The sequence below is a fragment of the Salmo trutta genome, chromosome 2, assembly GCF_901001165.1.
Source record: "Salmo trutta chromosome 2, fSalTru1.1, whole genome shotgun sequence".
Classification (NCBI taxonomy): Eukaryota; Metazoa; Chordata; class Actinopteri; order Salmoniformes; family Salmonidae; genus Salmo; species Salmo trutta.
Window position 1 is genome coordinate 11,434,654 of NC_042958.1, and position 23,781 is coordinate 11,458,434.

Sequence of the window (23,781 nt, forward strand, 5' to 3'; positions counted from 1 at the left end):
GTGGCTAGAAGACAGTGTAGAGAGGTGAGGGGGTGGCTAGAAGACAGTGTAGAGAGGGGGGGGCTAGAAGACAGTGTAGAGGGATGGGGTGGCTAGAAGACAGTGTAGAGGTGATGGGGTGGCTAGAAGACAGTATAGAGAGGTGATGGGGTGGCTAGAAGACAGTGTAGAGAGGTGATGGGGTGGCTAGAAGACAGTATAGAGGTGATGGGGTGGCTAGAAGACAGTATAGAGAGGTGATGGGGTGGCTAGAAGACAGTATAGAGGTGATGGGGTGGCTAGAAGACAGTATAGAGGTGATGGGGTGGCTAGAAGACAGTGTAGAGAGGTGATGGGGTGGCTAGAAGACAGTATAGAGGTGATGGGGTGGCTAGAAGACAGTGTAGAGTGTGATGGGTGCTAGACAGTGTAGAAGGTGATGGGGTGGCTAGAAGACAGTGTAGAGAGGTGATGGGGTGGCTAGAAGACAGTGTAGAGAGGTGATGGGGTGGCTAGAAGACAGTATAGAGGTGATGGGGTGGCTAGAAGACAGTGTAGAGAGGTGATGGGGTGGCTAGAAGACAGTGTAGAGGTGATGGGGTGGCTAGAAGACAGTGTAGAGAGGTGATGGGGTGGCTAGAAGACAGTGTAGAGAGGTGATGGGTGGCTAGAAGACAGTGTAGAGAGGTGATGGGGGGCTAGAAACAGTAAGAGAGTGAGGGTGGCTAGAAGACAGTGTAGAGAGGTGATGGGGTGGCTAGAAGACAGTATAGAGGTGATGGGTGGCTAGAAGACAGTGTAGAGAGTGATGGGGTGGCTAGAAGACAGTATAAGAGGTGATGGGGTGGCTAGAACAGTGTAGAGAGGTGATGGGTGGCTAGAAGACAGTGAGAGGTGATGGGGTGGCTAGAAGACAGTATAGAGAGGTGATGGGGTGGCTAGAGACAGTGTAGAGGTGATGGGGTGGCTAGAAGACAGTATAGAGAGGTGATGGGGTGGCTAGAAGACAGTATAGAGAGGATGGGGTGGCTAGAAGACAGTATAGAGGTGATGGGGTGGCTAGAAGACAGTGTAGAGAGGTGATGGGGTGGCTAGAAGACAGTATAGAGAGGTGATGGGGTGGCTAGAAGACAGTGTAGAGGTGATGGGGTGGCTAGAAGACAGTGTAGAGAGGTGATGGGGTGGCTAGAAGACAGTGTAGAGAGGTGATGGGGTGGCTAGAAGACAGTATAGAGAGGTGATGGGGTGGCTAGAAGACAGTGTAGAGGTGATGGGGTGGCTAGAAGACAGTGTAGAGAGGTGATGGGGTGGCTAGAAGACAGTGTAGAGAGGTGATGGGGTGGCTAGAAGACAGTAGAGAGGTGATGGGGTGGCTAGAAGACAGTATAGAGAGGTGATGGGGTGGCTAGAAGACAGTGTAGAGAGGTGATGGGGTGGCTAGAAGACAGTATAGAGAGGTGATGGGGTGGCTAGAAGACAGTGTAGAGAGGTGATGGGGTGGCTAGAAGACAGTGTAGAGGTGATGGGGTGGCTAGAAGACAGTATAGAGGTGATGGGGGGCTAGAAGACAGTGTAGAGAGGTGATGGGGTGGCTAGAAGACAGTGTAGAGAGGTGATGGGGTGGCTAGAAGACAGTGTAGAGAGGTGATGGGGTGGCTAGAAGACAGTGTAGAGAGGTGATGGGGTGGCTAGAAGACAGTGTAGAGAGGTGATGGGGTGGCTAGAAGACAGTGTAGAGAGGTGATGGGGTGGCTAGAAGACAGTGTAGAGAGGTGATGGGGTGGCTAGAAGACAGTGTAGAGAGGTGATGGGGTGGCTATAAGACAGTGTAGAGGTGATGGGTGGCTAGAAGACAGTGTAGAGGTGATGGGGTTAGACAGTGTAGAGAGGTGATGGGTGGCTAGAAGACAGTGTAGAGAGGTGATGGGGTGGCTAGAAGCACAGTGTAGAGTGATGGGTGGCTAGAAGACAGTGTAGAGTGATGGGGGTGGCTAGAAGACAGTGTAGAGAGGTGATGGGGTGGCTAGAAGACAGTGTAGAGAGGTGATGGGGTGGCTAGAAGACAGTATAGAGAGGTGATGGGGTGGCTAGAAGACAGTATAGAGAGGTGATGGGGTGGCTAGAAGACAGTGTAGAGAGGTGATGGGGTGGCTAGAAGACAGTATAGAGGTGATGGGGTGGCTAGAAGACAGTATAGAGAGGTGATGGGGTGGCTAGAAGACAGTATAGAGAGGTGATGGGGTGGCTAGAAGACAGTGTAGAGAGGTGATGGGGTGGCTAGAAGACAGTATAGAGAGGTGATGGGGTGGCTATATGACAGTGTAGAGAGGTGATGGGGTGGCTAGAAGACAGTATAGAGAGGTGATGGGTGGCTAGAAGACAGTGTAGAGGTGATGGGTGGCTAGAAGACAGTATAGAGAGGTGATGGGGTGGCTAGAAGACAGTGTAGAGGATGGGGTGGCTAGAAGACAGTGTAGAGAGGTGATGGGGTGGCTAGAAGACAGTGTAGAGGTGATGGGGTGGCTAGAAGACAGTGTAGAGGTGATGGGGTGGCTAGAAGACAGTTAGAGAGGTGATGGGTGGCTAGAAGACAGTATAGAGAGGTCGATGGTGGTGGCTAGAAGACAGTATAGAGGTGATGGGGGTGGCCTAGAGACAGTGTAGAGAAGGTGAGGGGGTGGCTAGAAGACAGTGTAGAGGTGATGGGGTGGCTAGAAGACAGTGTAGAGGTGGATGGGGTGGCTAGAAGACAGGGTAGAGGTGGTGGTGGCTAGAAGACAGTGTAGAGGTGATGGGGTGGCTAGAAGACAGTGTAGAGAGGTGATGGGGTGGCTAGAAGACAGTGTAGAGAGGTGATGGGGTGGCTAGAAGACAGTGTAGAGAGGTGATGGGGTGGCTAGAAGACAGTGTAGAGAGGTGATGGGGTGGCTACAGGGAGAGAGAAGAAGAGGAGAGAAGAAGAAATTACAACAATTCATCTGGGTGCCAAGCAGGCTGGGAACAGGGTCCATTTTCATTTGGCCAGGTAATAACTAGGGCTGTGACGATAACAATATCCCAATTTCAATGGCAAAACTGAAAACATGAAGCAAACCTAACTCTTTGCTGCTTTAATAACCTGCTGTATGTAACATATTGTGCTATAGTTTAGAAAATGAATAAATGTGACTGGATGACAACATAATGTTTGTTTCCAACATTAGGGCTAACAAGTATCGCGACACTGGTATCGTCCCAGACCTAGTAATAAATCTTTCGAGGGAAATCAGATTGGTTTTTAGCTGGCGGCGCAGGGCCGGCCCATGATAGGTCACCAGCTGGTTCTGTGTATACAGGAAGCCAGTAATTGAAGCATTTCTCTCCGGTACACCCGGCCTGGCTCTGTGAGAGATGGTGTGGATGGAGGGGATTCAATGCTGTGTGGACCTTCAATTTGGGGATGACCAGAACTGCACTGCATCATCCAAAAAGACATTACAAAACCCAAAGAGATACTGTCCAAAAAATACGTTCAGGACAGTTAATTGTTGGTTAGCGCCAAATAGTCAACAAGACTACAGCACTATTCCACAGTCAACTACAGTACTATTCCACAGTCAACAACAAGAGCACGGCACTATTCCACATAGTCAACAACAAGACAGCAGCACTATTGTACATAGTCAACAACAAGACTACAGCACTATTGCACATAGTCAACAACAAGACTACAGCACTATTGCACATAGTCAACAACAAGACTACAGCACTATTGCACATAGTCAACAACAAGACTACAGCACTACTGCACATAGTCAACAACAAGACTACAGCACTATTGCACATAGTCAACAACAAGACTACAGCACTATTGCACATAGTCAACAACAAGACTACAGCACTATTGCACATAGTCAACAACGAGACTACAGCACTACTGCACATAGTCAATGAGACTACAGCACTACTGCACATAGTCACTGAGACTACAGCACTATTGCATAGTCAACAACGAGACTACAGCACTACTGCACATAGTCACTGAGACTACAGCACTACTGCACATAGTCACTGAGACTACAGCACTACTGCACATAGTCACTGAGACTACAGCACTACTGCACATAGTCACTGAGACTACAGCACTACTGCACATAGTCAATGAGACTACAGCACTACTGCACATAGTCAATGAGACTACAGCACTACTGCACATAGTCACTGAGACTACAGCACTACTGCACATAGTCACTGAGACTACAGCACTACTGCACATAGTCACTGAGACTACAGCACTACTGCACATAGTCAATGAGACTACAGCACTACTGCACATAGTCAATGAGACTACAGCACTACTGCACATAGTCACTGAGACTACAGCACTACTGCACATAGTCAATGAGACTAGAGCAGTGTTTCTTAATCCTGGTCCTGGGATTGCCCTAGCACGACACACCTGATTACACTAATCAAACAAAAGTTTGATGATTAGTTGATTAGTGGAACCAGGTGTGTAGTGCTAGGTCAAAACCCCTTTCGGGTCCCCGTCACCAGGATTAAGAAACACTTGACTACAGCAATATTCCACATAGTGAACAACTAGACTACAGTTATATTCTACATAGTCAACTTGACAACAGTACTAATGCAAATAGTCAACAAGATAACAACACTGTTCCACATCATATGTATTTGGACAGTGAAACAAAAACACGTATATATATATATATATATATATATATATATATATATATACAGTACCATTCAAAAGTATGGAAACATCTACTCTTTCAAGAGTCTGTCTTCATTTTTACAATTTTCTACATTGTGTGCAAAGCTGTCATCAAGGCAAAGTGTGGCAACTTTGAAAAATATTTTGATTTGTTTAACACTTTTTTTAGTTATTACATGATTCCATGTGTTATTTCATAGTTTTGATGTCGTCACCATTATTCTACAATGTAGAAAATTGTAAAAATAAAGAAAAACCCTTGAATGAGTAGGCGTGTCCAAACTTTTGACTGGTACTATCTATCTACACACACAGTACCAGTCAAAAGTATATATATATATATATATATATATATATATATATATATATATATATATATATACATACACACACACACACACACACACACACACACACACACACACACACACACACACATATATATATATATATACATACACACATATACTGCTCAAAAAAATACAGGGAACACTTAAACAACACATCCTAGATCTGAATGAAAGAAATAATCTTATTAAATACTTTTTTCTTTACATAGTTGAATGTGCTGACAACAAAATCACACAAAAATAATCAATGGAAATCCAATTTATCAACCCATGGAGGTCTGGATTTGGAGTCACACTCAAAACTAAAGTGGAAAACCACACTACAGGCTGATCCAACTTTGATGTAATGTCCTTAAAACAAGTCAAAATGAGGCTCAGTAGTGTGTGTGGCCTCCACGTGCCTGTATGACCTCCCTACAACGCCTGGGCATGCTCCTGATGAGGTGGCAGATGGTCTCCTGAGTGATCTCCTCCCAGACCTGGACTAAAGCATCCGTGGCATTGGTGGATGGAGCGAGACATGATGTCCCAGATCTGCTCAATTGGATTCAGGTCTGGGGAACGGGCGGGCCAGTCCATTGCATCAATGCCTTCCTCTTGCAGGAACTGCTGACACACTCCAGCCACATGAGGTCTAGCATTGTCTTGCATTAGGAGGAACCCAGGGCCAACCGCACCAGCATATGATCTCACAAGGGGTCTGAGGATCTCATCTCGGTACCTCTGGCGAGCACATGGAGGGCTGTGCGGACCCCAAAAGAAATGCCACCCCACACCATGACTGACCCACCGCCAAACCGGTCATGCTGGAGGATGTTGCAGGCAGCAGAACGTTCTCCACGGCGTCTCCAGACTCTGTCACGTCTGTCACGTGCTCAGTGTGAACCTGCTTTCATCTGTGAAGAGCACAGGGCGCCAGTGGCGAATTTGCCAATCTTGGTGTTCTCTGGCAAATGCCAAACGTCCTGCACGGTGTTGGGCTGTAAGCACAACCCCCACCTGTGGACGTCGGGCCCTCATACCACCCTCATGGAGTCTGTTTCTGACCGTTTGAGCAGACACATGCACATTTGTGGCCTGCTGGAGGTCATTTTGCAGGGCTCTGGCAGTGCTTCTCCTGTTCCTCCTTGCACAAAGGCGGAGGTAGCGGTCCTGCTGCTGGGTTGTTGCCCTCCTACGGACTCCTCCACGTCTCCTGATGTACTGGCCTGTCTCCTGGTAGCGCCTCCATGCTCTGGACACTACGCTGACAGACACAGCAAACCTTCTTGCCACAGCTCGCATTGATGTGCTATCCTGGATGAGCTGCACTACCTGAGCCACTTGTGTGGGTTGTAGACTCCGTCTCATGCTACCACTAGAGTGAAAGCACCGCCAGCATTCAAAAGTGACCAAAACATCAGCCAGGAAGCATAGGGACGGAGAAGTGGTCTGTGGTCCCCACCTGCAGAACGACTCCTTTATTGGGGGTGTCTTGCTAATTGCCTATACTTTCCACCTGTTGTCTATTCCATTTGCACAACAGCATGTGCAATTTATTGTCAATCAGTGTTGCTTCCTAAGTGGACAGTTTGATTGACTTGGAGTTACATTGTGTTGTTTAAGTGTTCCCTTTATTTTTTTGTGTATATATATATATATATATATATATATATATATATATATATATATATATATTATATATATATATATATATATATATATATATATATATATATATATATATATATATATACACACACACACACACACACACACACACACACACACACACACACACACATACACATATATATATATACACACACACACACACACACACACACACACACACACACACACACACACACACACATATATATATTGTATATATATACACACATACATACACATACACACACAGTATATATATTTGGTTCTACACTCCAGTGTTTTGTTTCACAGGAAACAGTACAGAATGTCACCTTTTATTTTAGGGTATTTTTATACATTCTGTATTTGAGGGTATTTTCATACATGCCTAATATTTAACATTCACATACCTAAAATGCTGGAGTATAGAGCCACATTACATATAACACTAGTCCACATATTACATAAGACTACAAAACTATTCCATGTAGTCAACTACACTCCAGATGTGCAGTTTCTGTTCTTACCCATAGTTGGTTCTGGTTCTGGTTCTGTGGGTTCCTGGATGGGGCTGGCCGGGGTTTCCACCATGTCCCTCTGTGTACAGACGTAGTCGGCCTGGGGGTGAAGGTCCAGGTCGCCCCCTGCCTGCTTCTCACACTCCCCACGAAGCCACCTGAGATAAACAAAAAAACACCATTAAAACAACAACACAGCTTTACATTACTTCAACTTGTAGCATCAGTGTTTCCCCAATAATTTCTTCTTCCACAATAACCAGCACCTTCTCCATATTGTTTACATAAATGTCATGTCAGGTTATGACAATGGACATAACCCACTAACAATACCCCCACCTGACGTGACTATGACAAAGCAATACATATATTATTTTCACTGGAACACACCACAATCACATGGTCCATGATAACAGTGCAGCTTCACTTGTCATCAGTGTGAAGCTGGTTTCCATCAGTCCTTCTTTATACCAGCCTTAGTTATTATTTGACATCCACCCTGATGCATTAAGCATGACTAAACTGTCTAGTCAGGTAGATTTGGTTCATCATCAGTCAGACAGCCTCCAGGGCAGCTCTCCCAGAGAGGGGTCTCTAAGCCTGTGGGTTTGCTCTGCCAGCTGTTTCCCCCTGTCTCACTCTCCTCCACTCTTCCTCCCTTTTCTCGCACCCTCTCTTACTCTGCCTTGCACCCTCCCAGCTTTCCCTCTCCAGTCTCTCTCTTTCTCTCCCCTCCCTCCAGATGAATTCTCTGTGTCGCGCTGCTGCAGGTTTGTCCCAGTAGGGTGCAGTCCGACTGTCTCCTGCTCCATTTTCTCTCCAGCTCTCCCTGCCTGCAGTAATTACATTTCTGCACAGGCACCAGGGCAGGGCAGCCGGCTGTGTCGAAAGGACCCCCGAGTGAGTGTCCGCGGGAGGTAGAGAGTTATTATGGGGAATTGGGCTACTCCAGCGACTCCCTAGCTCTGGCTTCTTCAAAAGATGGACCAGTTTGAGTTTGATTAGAATTTCAGTGGGGAGACTGGCAAGAAGCTAGTTAGCTGAGTCAGTGTGATAGGTAAGCAATATGCAAACACACCAATGCAGTTCATCGATGGTAATACATCCCAGTGTGTTAGGGAAACATTAGAATGACTACCAGAGAAGTGGCTGCGTGAGCCCTACTCAGCAATGTGAGTATGCTTCGTCATACTTCTGAGGGACCTCTTTGAGAATGGCCACGTCATCCCTCTCCGGGAGCTGGTGTTAATGCTACTGTTAAAACTAACCACAATAACAATGCAGAACTGGCCTTGTGAGTACTTTGTGAATAACCTACGGCTGCCAGTTTTCCCGGCCCCCAATCCAAAATGCCTAAAACAGCACTTCAAGTGCGGATCCACTGTAAGGGTTGATTTGAGTTTGCAGCTTCCATCTACTTCCCTGGACCCCAAGAAGTGTCTAGTACAGTGAATAATGTGTGTAACCCTCAGGCGACTTGCTGGACCTTGGATAAACCAATCCATTCGCCACAGCGATTTTTACTTTACACGACCCCTTGTCACAAAGCCATCACTGTGCCACTGACCGCATGAGCTCTGGGTTGCCGTAATGACTTCGCAGTTGTCGCCGTAGGCAACAATTACTCTGTCGCGGAAAAATGTTGGCCCTCAGCAGGGCTGCCAAATCCAGCTCTGTGATTGGTTAACAATAGTGGTTGGTGAAGAGGCCCCGTAGCCAGTAATCTACTGATTTATCGTTTTCGGTGACCAGGATTGGCTGGAGCGCTGAGCCAGTTGTTAACCTGAAGATGACCTTTGGTATTGAACATTTGTACGATGTGAAACGTGTGAGAAACCAACTAAACTAACCTACAACTATGTAACTCTACGTTTCCCTGCCTGTGAAACTTGAACAAACTAAAGTTTAATATATTGAAGATCAAATCAAATACTTGTCACATGCGCTGAATACAAAAGGTGTAGACCTTACCGTGAAATGCTTACTTACAGGCCCTTAACTCTATTTCTTGAACTGCATTGTTGGTTAAGAAAATATTTACTAAATAAACTAAAAGTAAAAACTAAAACAAAATAACAATAACGAGGCTATATACAGGGGGTACCGGTACAGAGTCAATGTGCTGGGGCACCGATTAGTTGAGGTATATTAGGTAATATGTACATGTAGGTAGAGTTAAAGTGACTATGCATGGATAATAAACAGTAGTAGCAATGCCAATAGTCCAGGTAGCCATTTGATTAGCTATTCAGGAGTCTATTGGCTTGGGGGTAAAAGCTGTTAAGAAGCCTTTTGGACCTAGACTTGGAGCTCTGTTACCGCTTGCCGTACAGTAGCAGAGAGAACTAGGGTGGCTAGGAGTCTATGACTGGGGTGGCTGGAGTCTTTGGCAATTTTTAGGGCCTTCCACTGACACCGCCTGGTATAGAGGTCCTGGATGGCAGGAAGCTTGGCCCTGGTGATGTACTGGGCCGTACGCACTACCCTCTGTAGTGCCTTGCGGTCGGAGGCCGAGCAGTTGCCATACCAGGTGGTGATGCAACCAGTCAGGATGCTCTTGATGGTGCAGCTGTATAACTTTTTGAGGATCTGAAGACCCATGCCAAATCTTTTCAGTCTCCTGAGGGGGAATAGGCATTATAGTGCCTTCTTCACAACTGTCTTGGTGTGGTCGGACCATTCTAGTTTGTTGTTGATGTGGACACCATGGAACTTGAAGCTCTCAAACTGCTCCACTACAGCCCTGTCGATGAGAATGGGGGCATGCTCGGTCCTCCTTTTCCTGTAGTCCACAATAATCTCCTTAGTCTTGGTTACGTTGAGGGATAGGTTGTTATTCTGGCACCACCCGGCCAGGTCTCTGACTTCCTCCCTATAGGCTGTCTCGTCGTTGTTGGTGATCAGGCCTACCACTGTTTTGTCGTCTGCAAACTTAATGATGGTGTTGGAGTCATTCCTGGCCATGCAGTCGTGGGTGACCAGAGGGAGTGCAGGAGGGGACTGAGGACGCATCCCTGGGGAGCTCCAGTGTTGAGGATCAGCGTGGCAGATGTGTTGGTACCTACCCACACCACCTGGGGGCGGCCCATCAGGAAGTCCAGGATCCAGTTGCAGAGGTTTTAGTCCCAGGATCCTTAGCTTAGTGATGAGCTTTGAGGGTACTATGGTGTTGAACGCTGAGCTGTGGTCAATGAATAGCATTCTCACATAGATGTTCCTTTTGTCCAGGTGGGAAAGGGCAGTTTGGAGTGCAATCGAGATTGCATCATCTGTGGATCTGTTTGGGCATTATGCAAATTAGAGTGGGTCTAGGGTTTCTGGGATAATGGGATAATGGTGTTGATGTGAGCCATTACCAACCTTTCAAAGCACTTCATGGCTACGGACGTGAGTGCTACGGGTCTATAGTCATTTAGGCAGGTTGCCTTTGTGTTCTTGGGCACAGGGACTATGGTGGTAAGCTTGAAACATGTTGGTATTAAAAAGACTTAATCAGGGACATGTTGAAAATGTCTGAAGACACCTGCCAGTTGGTCAGCACATGCCCTGAGCACACGTCCTGGTAATCCGTTTGGCCCCGCATCCTTGTGTATGTTGACCTGTTTAAAGGTCTTACTCACGTCGGCTACAGAGAGCGTGATCACACAGTCATCCGGAACAGCTGATGCTCTCATGCAGTCCTTAGTGTTGCTTGCCTCGAAGCGAGCATAGAAGTGATTTAGCTCGTCTGGTATGCTCGTGTCACTGGGCAGCTCGCGGCTGTGCTTCCCTTTGTAGTCTGTAATAGTTTGCAAGCCCTGCCACATAAGACGAGCGTCGGAGCCGGAATAGTATGATTCAATCTTAGCCCAGTATTGTCGCTTCGCCTGTTTGATGGTTCGTCGCAGGGCATAGCAGGATTTCTTGTAAGTTTCCGGTTAGAGTCCCACACCTTGAAAGCGGCAGCTCTACCCTTTAGCTCAGTGCGAATGTTGCCTGTAATCCATGGCTTCTGGTTGGGGTATGTACGTACAGTCACTGTGGGGACGACGTCCTCGATGCACTTATTGATAAACCCAGTGACTGATGTAGTGTACTCCCCAATGCCATCGGAAGAATCCCGGAACATGTTCCAGTCTGTGATAGCAAAACAGTCCTGTAGTTTAGCATCTGCTTCATCTGACCACTTTTTTATATAACGAGTCACTGGTGCTTCCTGCTTTAATTTTTGCTTGTAAGCAGGAATCAGGAGGATAAAGTTGTGGTTGGATTTACTAAATGGAGGGCGAGGGAGAGCTTTGTACGCGTCTCTGTGTGTGGAGTACAGGTGATCTAGAATTTTTTCCCCTCTGGTTGCACACCTAACATGCTGGTAGAAATGAGGTAAAATCGATTTAAGTTTCCCTGCATTAAAGTCCCCACCCACTAGGAGCGCCGCCTCTGGATGAGCATTTTCTTGTTTGCTTATGGCCTTACACAGCTCTTTGAGTGCCGTCTTAGTGCCAGCATCGGTTTGTGGTGGTAAATAGACAGCTCCGAGTTGAAGAGTTGAACTCTTTTTGTAAATACTGTGGTCTACAGCTTATCATGAGATAATCTACCTAAGGTGAGCAAAACCTCGAGACTTCCTTAATATTAGATTTTGTGCACCAGCTGTTATTTACAGATAGACACAGACTGTCACCCCTTCCTTGTCTTAACAGAGGCAGCTGTTCCATCTTGCCGTTGGACCAAAAACCCAGCCAGCTGTATGTTATCCATGTCGTCGGTCATCCACGACTCGGTGAAATATAAGATACAGTTTTTAATGTCCCGTTGGTAGGATAGTCTTGATCGGAGCTCATCCATTTTGTTATCCAATGATTGCACGTTGGCAAATAAAACTGATGGTAGATGGGGATTACTCACTCGCCATCGGATCCTTACAAGGCACCCCGACCTACGTCCCTGATATCTCAGTCTCTACATCCAGTGAAATTGCAGAGCGCCAAATTCAAATTCAAAAACAGAAATACGCATTATAAAAATTCATAAAACATACAAGTGTTATACATCGGTTTAAAGATGAACTTCTTGTTAATCCAACCACGGTGTCAGATTTCAAAAAGGCTTTACGGTGAAAGCATACCATGCGATTATCTGAGAACAGCACCCAGCAGACAAATCATTACAAACAGTTACCAGCCAAGTAGAGGAGTTACAAAAGTCAGAAAAGGCAATAAAATTAATCACTTACCTTTGATGATCTTCATATGGTTGCACTCACAAGACTCCCATTTACTCAATACATTTTCGTTTTGTTCGATAAAGTCCCTCTTTATATCCAAAAACCTCAGTTTTGTTCACGCGTTTTGTTCAGTAATCCACAGGCTCACAGGCAGTCACAACAGACAGACGAAAAATCCGAAAAGTATCAGTAAAGTTCATAGAAACATCAAATGATGTTTATAATCAATCCTCAGGTTGTTTTTAGCCATAATAATCAATTACATTTCAACCGGACAAAAGCTTCGTCAATATAAAAGGAAAACAAGGAAGGTGTGCTCTCGGTCACACGCATGAAAAACCTCGGACACTGCAGTCTCCACTCATTCAGAGTGGTCTTACTCCCTCATTTTTCAGAATACAAGCCTGAAACAATTTCTAAAGACTGTTGACATCTAGTGGAAGCCATAGGAAGTGCAATTTGAGTCCTAAGTCAATGGATACTGTATTGGCATTCAATAGAAAACTACAAACATAAAATAATCCCACTTCCTGGATGGATTTTTCTCAGGTTTTCACCTGCCATATCAGTTCTGTTATACTCACAGACATTATTTTAAAAGTTTTTGAAACTGTAGAGTGTTTTCTATCCAAATCTACCAATTATATGCATATCCTTGCATCTGGGCTTGAGTAGCAAGCAGTTTACTTTGGGCACGCTTTTCATCTGGAGGTGGAAATAGTGCCCCCTACCCTAGTGGGGTTAAGAACAAATTCTTATTTACAATTAAGGCCTACCCCGGCCAAACCCTAACCCGGACAGCGCTGGGCCAATTGTGCGCTGCCCTATGGGATTCCCAATCACGGCCGGTTGTTATACTGCCTGGAATCGAACCATGGTCTGTAGTGATGCCTCTAGCACTGAGATGCAGTGCCTTAGACCGCTGCGCCACTCAATCACACGTAATGAGACAGATGATACAACCTGTGTACACAGAGACACTTAAAGAGGCCCCTTGGGGACCCATGTGGCAGATACAGTATAATGCACCACTCACTGATACATGTAAGCCTGGTCCCAGATCTGTTTGTGCTGTATAAACCCTTATGTCAAAAATGACCAAAACACTAACAGATCTGGGACCAGGCTAGTCACATACAAAATACATTTTATGAACTGGGTGGTTTGAGCCCTGAATGCTGATTGGCTGACAGCCGTGATATATTTTTTATTTATTTTACTAGGCAAGTCAGTTAAGAACAAATAATTTTTTTCAAAAACGGCCTAAGAACAGTGTGTTAACTGCCTTGTTCAAGGGCAGAACGACAGATTTTTACCTTGTCAGCTCGGGGATTCGATCTTGCAACCTTTCGGTTACTAGTCCAACGCTCTAACCACTCGGCTACCTGCCGCCCCAGGTATCAGACCGTGGCTATGACAAAATATTTATTTTAACTGCTCTAATTTCATTGGTAACCAGTTTATAGTATCAATAAGGCACCTTGGGGATAAGGAAATAAGTCACCTAGGGGATAAGGCAATAAGGCACCTAGGGGATAAGGCAATAAGGCACCTAGGGGATAAGGCAATAAGGCACCTAACAGAGCTCAGCAGTGGAATACTATCACTGTCTGTCACGGCTAAGGGCTGTGTCCAGGCACTCCGCATTGCGTTGTGCATAAGAACAGAGCTTAGCCATGGTATATTGGCCATATACCACACCCCCTCCGGTCTTATTGCTTAAATCATAGTTCTGCTGTGAATCAGCTCATTGTCTTGCATTCCCTCAGCAGAATTCTGGAACATAATCAACAGTAACCACGGCGACAGAATGAGGCGTACCTTTTGCAGGTATGGCAGTTGAGGAGGTCATCCATGGAGACGTCGCTGGGGCCCTGGCCCCTCCCACACAGCGGACACAACAGGGCGGGGGCGGGCTCCTCCGGTCGCGTGTGGCAACTCTCACACAGTGTGATGTTGTGGCCCCAGTGGCCTGCCTGCCTGACCCCGCACTGGGAACACACTCGACAGTTCTGGAGAGGGAGAGACATGCTACATTAGTTACATTACTACATGGATTCATTGCCTTCCAGAACATTTCAACATTTCTCTTTTCATTGTCTAACAACCAAAGTTTGGAGTTGCCAAACTATAACATGTGAAAAAGACATTATTTGAAAAATACTTTTCCCGGTGGCTATAGAATGCTTAGCTACATGGCAACAGAACAACCATACATAACATAGAAAGTAATGACTTTATCTCTGCTAACCACGTTCAAAACTTTTGCCAACTGACCTCACTTTGTTATGAAGCATGAAATTGTTCTGTTTGAATGTTTGCTGAAAATGTAACACAGAGGTCTAAACTAATTGAGGTTTATTTACATTGTAATGTCAGTAATTAAAAGTGATATAACGCTTGACATCTTTACGACAGCCATTTCAAATACTTTTTCACTGCATTGGGTTACGAAATATCAGAATTAACATCAATTTCCCCAACGCATCTTTAAAAATATGCCTCCCTCTGTGCAATGAGCATGTGATCAGCCAGCTGGAAATTTCATTACGCCTTCAAAAGTACCACTTCAAGCTCATTGAGTAGCGTTCAAAAGGAGCAGCATCATTCCCGGATTTTGGGGGCGAGTAGGAGGAACAAGCTCATTCTAAAGCTTCTATGTGAAAACCCCCACAACACTCAAACCCTCCCCTTCTAAAGCTCAGACCCCCACTGGCCTAGTACAGTAACAAGCCACCACTCTGGCCTGGGTCCAGTGGCCGGCTCATGTCCAACAGTGGGGGAGAGAGTTGGTGAATACTATCACTGTCTGTCAGGTCCTGCCTGTGGGACCGGGGAAGGAGGGAGAGGAAGAGATAAATGCCCACCCGTCCATCCTGAGGAAAGCAAGTGCCTGTCTGGGATTTGGGAGAAGATGGGGATAAGGTGGGGGAGGGGTGTGTGTTAGCAGGCCTCAGATAACTCAATTTGCCATGGCAGCACAGTGTGTGTTTTGTCACAGTGAGCAGTGGACAGACAGGGATTAATGAGATGGGGTGGTGGAGTTTGGGTGTAGGCTCTGCTCAAACCCTACACTCCAACCCGAGTACTCTGTTCTGCCACCTCTGGCCTCTTGGCCCTCCGACCCCTACGGGCAGTTTCCGCTCAGCCCAGTCCAAGCTCTTCTCTCTCCTGGCACCCCAATGGTGGACCAAGCTTCCCCCTGAAGCTAGGACAGCCGAGTCCCTGCCCATCTTCAGAAAACATCTAAAACCCTACCTCTTCAAAGAGTATCTTAAATAATCCCACAGCAACCCCCCCCCCCCCACACACACAATAGCATTAAAAATAAAAAAGCCTTTTATGAACTAACACCCCACTTGACTCTCTTCCCTCTTACTAGCTCTGACGATGCTGATAGCTACTTTGAGTAAAAATGTACTGCCTATGACTGTGATATGTGGTTGTCCCACCTTGCTATCTTAAGATGAATGCACTAAGTCGCTCCAGATAAGAGCATCTGCTAAATGACTAAAATGTTAAATATTTAGAGGGAAAGAAGGGGAGAAAGGGGGACAGACAAAGAGACAGAGAGAGAGAGAGAGAGACAGAGAGAGAGGGACAGACAAAGAGACAGAGAGAGAGAGACAGAGAGAGAGAGAGAGAGAGAGAGAGACAGAGAGAGAGAGAGAGAGAGAGACAGAGAGAGACAGAGAGAGACAGAGAGAGACAGAGAGAGACAGAGAGAGACAGAGACAGAGAGAGAGAGAGAGACAGAGACAGAGACAGAGACAGAGACAGAGACAGAGAGAGAGAGACAGAGAGAGAGACAGAGACAGAGAGAGACAGAGAGAGACAGACAGAGACATAGACAGAGAGAGAGAGAGACAGAGAGAGACAGAGAGAGACAGAGAGAGAGAGAGAGAGAGAGAGGGAGAAAGGGGGACAGACAAAGAGACAAAGAGAGAGAGAGAGAGAGAGACAGAGAGAGAGAGAGACAGAGAGAGACAGAGAGACAGAGAGAGAGAGAGAGAGAGAGGAGGAGGAGATGAGAGAGAGAGGACAGAGGAGAGGACAGAGACAGAGAGGGAGAGGAGAGAGAGAGAGGAGACGAGAGAGACGAGAGAGAGGACAGAGAGAGACAGAGAGAGACAGGAGAGAGAGAGAGAGAGAGACGAGAGAGACGAGAGAGACAGAGAGATGAAGACAGAGAGAGACAGAGAGGACGAGGACAGAGAGCAGTGAGACAGCAGGAGAGAGAGACAGAGCGAGAGAGGACAGGAAGAGAGAGAGACAGAGAGAGAGAGAGACAGACAGAGAGAGAGACAGACAGAGAGAGAGGACAGGACCAGAGAGAGACAGGGGAACAGAGAGAGAGACAGACAGAGAGAGAAGACAGAGAGACAGACAGAGAGAGAGACAGACAGAGAGAGAGACAGACAGAGAGAGAGACAGAGAAGGACAGACGACAGAGAGAGAAACAGAGAAGAGAGACAGAGAGAGAGAAGAAACAGCGAGCGAGACAGAGAGAGAGACAGAGAAGATACAGTAGATAGCTACAGAGAGATAGCCTAGAGAGAGGAGACAGCTATAGGGACAGAATAGAGACAGAGAGGAGAGAGAGAGAGAGACAGAAGAGACAGGAGAGAGAGAGACCAGAGAGAGACAGATAAGAGAGAGACAGAGAGATAGAGACAGAGAGAGAGAGAGAGAGAGAGGGGAGAAAGGTGGAATACAAATAGACCAGAGAGAGAGAGAGATAGAGTAGAGAGATAGAAGAGAGAGATATAGACAGAGAGAGAGAGACATGATAGAGACAGAGCGATATAGAGATAGAAGAGAGACCAGAGATAGACATAGAGAGAGAGAGAGAGAGAGATAGATAGAAGAGAGAGAGAGAGACAGAGAGAGAGACAGAGAGAGAGAGAGAAGAGGCAGATGAGAGAGAGACAGAAAGAGAGCGAGAGAGAGACAGACAGAGAGAGAGAAGAGAGAGACAGAGAGAGAGACAGAGAGAGAGAGAGAGAGGGACAGACAAAGAGAGAGAGAGAGAGAGGGAGAAAGGGGGACAGACAAAGAGACAGAGAGAGAGAGAGACAGAGAGAGAGGGACAGACAAAGAGAGAGAGAGAAAGAGGGGGAGAAAGGGGAAAGGAAAAGAAAGAGAGAAAGAGGGGGAGCTGGTGGCCAGCTTCTGGTCAGAGGCATAGGATCAGAGAGAGGCATATCTATCCAATTAATGTGGCAGGTTAGGAGAATCCCTCCAATCCCTACCACTCTCATACCACTGCTGGCCGGGTGAAGAGGGGGATGTGAAATGATGGATTAGCTCAGATTACATCCCAATCTCTATACCCTGTGGACTAATTAACTTTGTTTTATTTATTTAACTAGGCAAGTCAGTTAAGAACAAATTCTTATTTACAATGACGTTCTACCCCGGCCAAACCCTAACCCGGACGACGCTGAGCCAATTAATTGAGTGCTGCCCTATGGGACTCCCAATCACGGCCAGTTGTGATACAGCCTGGAAACAAACCAGGATCTGTAGTGACACCTCTGCCACTAAGATGCTTCGCCACCCAGGGGCCCAAAACTAAGTCAAATGAGTGGATGAAAACTAGTGTTGGTTTGAGAGATAGAAGTTTGAAACTAAGAAATCCTCACAAGTCATCCAGAATTTAATAATAATAATAATAATAATAATAATAATAATGTTCACCTTTACAGTAATGTAAAGAGGTTGGGGCCATCTTAGCCTTGGGCACTCCCCGCTCCCTCCATTTTAGGAAGCAAACATAGCCCAAAATCGACTTTTTATGACTTAATACAGAGCTCAATAGCAGAGATGAACGCTTGGGTGCTTGCAAACTCTCACTGCAACCCACAGCAAAGCAGAGAGAACACACTATATTGTTGATGATTGAGGTCTGTATCGCCTCCCTCCCGCAGCCAAAAAGACGCTACAAAGAGGCACTAAAAGGCCCAAAAGCTATTTTCAACCATTGGATAAAAACAGCTGGGAGACTCTTAAGGGACAGTGGAGAGATGGAGAGATGTGGAAAGAGAGGGGGGGTGGAAAAATGAGGGGAATGGGGATAAGGTGAAACAGCCAGGAGACTCTTCGGGGGACAACAGAGATAGAGGGGGAAAAGAGTGACAGTGAGAGAGAAAGAGAGAGAGCGAGCGAGAGAGCAAGCGAGCGAGAGCGGGGGGGAAGGAAAACAGAAAGAGGAGGCCGGGGAGGGGTGAAAACAGTACCACTGCAAGCAAGGAGACGCGATTTGAGGACAGCTTCACAAAAAAGCTCTTGTTCGTTCAGAGCTTATTCTCACCGCCACATTTGCCTCCCCCGTGAGGTAAATTGACAGCACTTTATTCCTCATACATACAGTGCCTTCAGAAATTATTCACATTTTGTTGTTACAGCCTGAATTTAAAATGTATTAAATTGAGATTTTGTCACTGATCTACACACAATAACACAATGTCAAAGTAGAATTTTATTTGTAGAAAACTTTCTTATTATTAAAAAAATAGACTGAAAACATTTCACCTTTTCAAGTATTCAATCCCCTTGTTATGGCAAGCCTAAATAAGTTCAGGAGTAAAAATGTGCTTAACAAGTCACATAATTCTGACTAATTCTGTGTGCAATTATAGTGTTTAACATGATTTTTGAATGACTACCCCATCTCTGTACCCCACACATATAGATAATTGTAAAGTCCCTTAATCGAGTTGTGAATTTCAAGCACAGATTCAACCACAAAGAGCAGGGAGGTTTTCCAATGCCTCGCAGAGAAGGGCACAGATTGGTAGATGTGTACAAATTAAAAAGCAGACGGTGAATATCACTTTGAGCATGGTGAAGTTATAAATTAGACTTTGGATGGTGTATCAATGCACCCAGTCACTACAAAGATACAGGCATCCTTCCTAAATGATTTGCCAAAGAGGAAGGAAACTGCTCAGGCATTTCACCATGAGGCCAATGGTGATTTTACTTCTACCATACTAATCTATATCAATGACCTTGCTGCTGTGTCTTCTACCATACTAATCTATATCAATGACCTGCTGTATCTTCTACCATACTAATCTATATCAATGACCTTGCTGCTGTGTCTTCTACCATACTAATCTATATCAATGACCTTACTGCTGTTTCTTCTACCATACTAATCTATATCAATGACCTTACTGCTGTATCTTCTACCATACTAATCTATATCAATGACCTGCTGTATCTTCTACCATACTAATCTATATCAATGACCTTACTGCTGTATCTTCTACCATACTAATCTATATCAATGACCTGCTGTATCTTCTACCATACTAATCTATATCAATGACCTGCTGTATCTTCTACCATACCGTCCCATACCTAGAGCTGGCCACCCGGCCAAACTGAGAAATCGGGGAAGAAGGGCCTTGGTCAGGGAGGTGATCAAGAACCTGATGGTGCCTCTGACAGAGCTCCAGAGCTCCTCTGTGGAGATGGGAGAACCTTCCAGAAGGACAACCATCTCTGCAGCACTCCACCAAATCAGGCCTTTATGGTAGAGTGGCCAGACGGAAGCCACTCCTCAGTAAAAGGCACGACAACCCGCTTGGAGTTAGCTAAAAGGCACCTAAAATACTCTCAGACCATGAGAAACAAGATGCTCTGGTCTGATGAAACCAAGATTGAACTCTTTGGCCTGAATGCCAAGCGTCACGTCTGGAAGAAACCTGGCACCATCCCTACGATGAAGCATGGTGGTGGCAGCATCATGCTGTGGGGATGTTTGTCAGCGGCAGGACCTGGAAGACTAGTCAGGATCGAGGGAAAGATGAACGGAGCACAGACTGGGGCAACAGAAGCCCAGCCAGAGCCCGGACTTGAACACGATCAAACATCTCTGGTGCAACCTGAAAATAGCTGTGCAGCGACGCTCCCCATCCAACCTGACAGAGCTTGAGAGGATCTGCAGAGAAGAATGGGAGAAACTCTACAAATACAGGTGTGCCAAGCTTGTACTGTCCTACCCAAGAAGACACGAGGCTATAATCGCTGCCAAAAGTACTTCAACGAAGTACTAAGTAAAGGGTCTGAATACTTATGTAAATGTGACACACTTGCAAAAAATACATTTAAAAAAAAGTTTTTACCTCGTCATTATGGTGTATTGTGTGTAGCAAAAACAATTTAATCCATTTCAGAATAAGGCTGTAACATAACAAAACGTGGAAATAGTCAAGAGGTCTGAATACTTTCCGAATGCACTGTATCGAACTGTCTTGAAAGGGAAAGATGCACATCCCTAACACGCTCCTGTCTCGGCCCGACGGTATTCCGTGTTGTGAAAAGTGTTTGGAGTGTTTCTTACCTTGCATCGCCAGCCATTGGTGGGGATGGATTCCATGGCAGGCTGGAGACAGAAGGTGTGATAGCCTTTGTCACACATGTCACACACCAGCATCTTGCTGTCCTCTCCCGGGTTCCTGAAAAACACACACAGTAGAGGGAAAGATGACACACACACACACACACACCTAATAATATGACCTCAGTGTACAAGACATTAGGAACACCTTCCAAATATTGTGTTGCATCCCCATTTGCCCTCAGAACAGCCTCAATTCGTCAGGGCATGGACTCTACAAGGTGTCTACAGCGTTCCACAGGGATGCTGGCCAATGTTGACTCCAATGCTTCTCACAGTTGTGTCAAGTTGGCTGGATGTCCTTTGGGTGGTGGACCATTCTTGATACACAACTGTTGAGCGGGAAAAACCCAGCAGCGCTGCAGTTCTTGACACACTCAAACCAGCGCACCTGGCACCTACTACCATGCCCCTGTCTAAGGCACTTACATATTTTGTCTTGCCCATTCACCATCTGAATGGCATACATACACAATCCTTGTCTGAATTGTCTCAAGGCTTAAAAATACTTCTTTAACCTGTCTCCTTCCCTTCATCTACGCTGATTGAAGTGGATTTAACAAGTGACAATGTTTTGTATACTCAGTGTATGAGACACTTATGGAGACACACACAAAAGAAAAAAAATTACACCCCCCCACACACCTAATAGGCAACAACAAACACAAAAATCTGAAAAATTGGCAGGGTTGTAGTATGGATAGCACAGAGTTTGTTTCCCGACCACGTCGACAGACAACCTAACAAACTGTCAACTGTTGACTCTGGTCCTCCGGGGTCTCAGTGTCTATGGGCTCTTTATCAGTGACTCATTTCGAGTCTGGGACTCAGACAATCGACTACATTCATTTATCAATGATGTATGAGGAAGAAAAGAAAGCCAGCCAGACAGTTGGGAGTTTGAATTTAGTTTGTCAATGGGGGAGATTCACATAGTAGGTTATGTTTAATACAATACATTTTATCACACACACACAACCTTTTTTTTTTTAACAGTGTTTATAGGAACGAGAAAATAACATATTTCCTTCAACAGAATCAAATTTGCTAAGCTTCAAGATTCAAAATTTGTTCAGCCAATCAAACCTGCCATTAAACTGAACCCGCAATCGAGAACAGTCCCTCCATGGCGGATTTTGGTTGGATTAACAATGTTTGAAGAATAAATCAAGAGACCAGAGAGTGTAAGATTTATGGTGTACGCATGTGTGTGTGCGGTGGAGGGTTATGATATTAGGGAAGAGGCTAGAGCCCTGAGATCTATCAAATCCCAGCAGCCTGTATTTCAGCTGACGCAAATCCAACCTGAATGAAAACATCATCTGAGATTTACAACTGTGCAGTGGAGTCATTACCGCCTGCGCACACATGTCCCTAGATTACTCCGCGTGCTGGTGGTGCCTAACCAACCCCCCCCCCATAAACCCCCTCTGCCCCCTCTCCTCACCCCTGCCAATTCCCCAGCTCTCCATCTGGTAAAATTGCACTATACATTTTCACTGTGTTTTTCCCCCTCTCTCTTCCTTCCCAGTTCCTTGGGAGGCTCAGCACCATGATGCAGGGATCCAAAATAAGGTGGGGTTGAGGTGGGTGTGTATGTGTGCTTGCATTGTGAGAGGCAGGGGTATACAGTAGGCCTCCTGCCCCTACATACAGGCTTTACGGTAGGCCTCCTGCCCCTACATACAGGCTTTACAGTAGGCCTCCTACCCCTACATACAGGCTTTACAGTAGGCCTCCTGCCCCTACATACAGGCTTTACAGTAGGCCTCCTGCCCCTACATACAGGCTTTACGGTAGGCCTCCTGCCCCTACATACAGGCTTTACGGTAGGCCTCCTGCCCCTACATACAGGCTTTACAGTAGGCCTCCTGCCCCTACATACAGGCTTTACGGTAGGCCTCCTGCCCCTACATACAGGCTTTACGGTAGGCCTCCTGCCCCTACATACAGGCTTTACGGTAGGCCTCCTGCCCCTACATACAGGCTTTACGGTAGGCCTCCTGCCCCTACATACAGGCTTTACGGTAGGCCTCCTGCCCCTACATACAGGCTTTACAGTAGGCCTCCTGTCCCTACATACAGGCTTTACGGTAGGCCTCCTGCCCCTACATACAGGCTTTACAGTAGGCCTCCTGTCCCTACATACAGGCTTTACAGTAGGCCTCCTGTCCCTACATACAGGCTTTACAGTAGGCCTCCTGTCCCTACATACAGGCTTTACAGTAGGCCTCCTGCCCCTACATACAGGCTTTCAGTTCCCACAATCTCAGATGTCATCTCTTTCAACATTAAGAGCTTCTGTTAATTTCTGTCCATGATTGACAGGCTATGACATGCAAATGCTATGGAGATGAACCTGCATGTCACACATGGGATTCCATGTCAAATCAACAAGCACACCAGAGGCTAGCGTGGTAATTATCACCCTACAAAAACATGGTCTTGGTCCATGAAATTAACATTTTCATTTTTGACCATGCAGAGTTTAGGAAACTCTATAAAAATCGTTAAAAGCCCAGCTTCAATGGAGACAATGTAAGGTACTTAGGTCACGCTATGTTAGTTTTCGATTACTTCATCTGCTGGCTCCTGGAGCATTTTGAATCGTAATGTCTCTGCAAATATAGTCACCACTGTCTTTCATCTAATCTTTACTATATACACTGGCTTGAGAAAGTATTTCTACACCTTGACATATTCCACATTTTGTTATAATAATTTAAAAGTATTCACACCCGAGTCAATACATGTTAGAATCACCTTAGACAGTGATTACAACTGAGTCTTTCTGGGTATGGATTGTACAATATTTGCACATTAATCTTTTTAACATTCTTCAAGCTCTGCTAAGTTGGTTGTTGATCATTGCAAGAGCCATTTTCAAGTCTTGCCATTTTAAGTCCAAACTGTAACAACGACAAACATTCAATGTTGTTTTGGTAAGCTACTCCAGCATATTTTTGAACTTG

At 45.8% G+C, this 23,781-nt stretch overlaps 1 protein-coding gene and 1 long non-coding RNA gene across 16 annotated transcripts in view; one reads left to right on the forward strand and one right to left on the reverse strand.

Moving 5' to 3' along the window:
- The window catches only part of LOC115150500 (histone-lysine N-methyltransferase 2C), a 266,608-nt gene that overhangs the window by 93,622 nt on the left and 149,205 nt on the right, over positions 1 to 23,781 (reverse strand). For all 14 annotated transcript variants that reach the window (XM_029693877.1, XM_029693968.1, XM_029693922.1 and 11 more), the window contains exons 9-11: positions 20,753 to 20,867; positions 14,221 to 14,411; positions 7,203 to 7,351 (exon numbers count right to left, since the gene is read on the reverse strand). In XM_029693877.1, coding sequence (XP_029549737.1) covers positions 7,203 to 7,351; positions 14,221 to 14,411; positions 20,753 to 20,867 — 455 coding nt within the window. The remainder of the gene's footprint in view (positions 1 to 7,202; positions 7,352 to 14,220; positions 14,412 to 20,752; positions 20,868 to 23,781) is intronic.
- Positions 89 to 762, forward strand: LOC115150568 (uncharacterized). 2 transcript variants are annotated; one of them, XR_003867126.1, is made up of 3 exons: positions 89 to 174; positions 416 to 642; positions 700 to 761. It is a non-coding gene; the product is annotated as an uncharacterized LOC115150568 (long non-coding RNA). The 2 variants fall into 2 exon arrangements; XR_003867129.1 differs by having other exon boundaries at positions 90 to 174; positions 416 to 635; positions 725 to 762.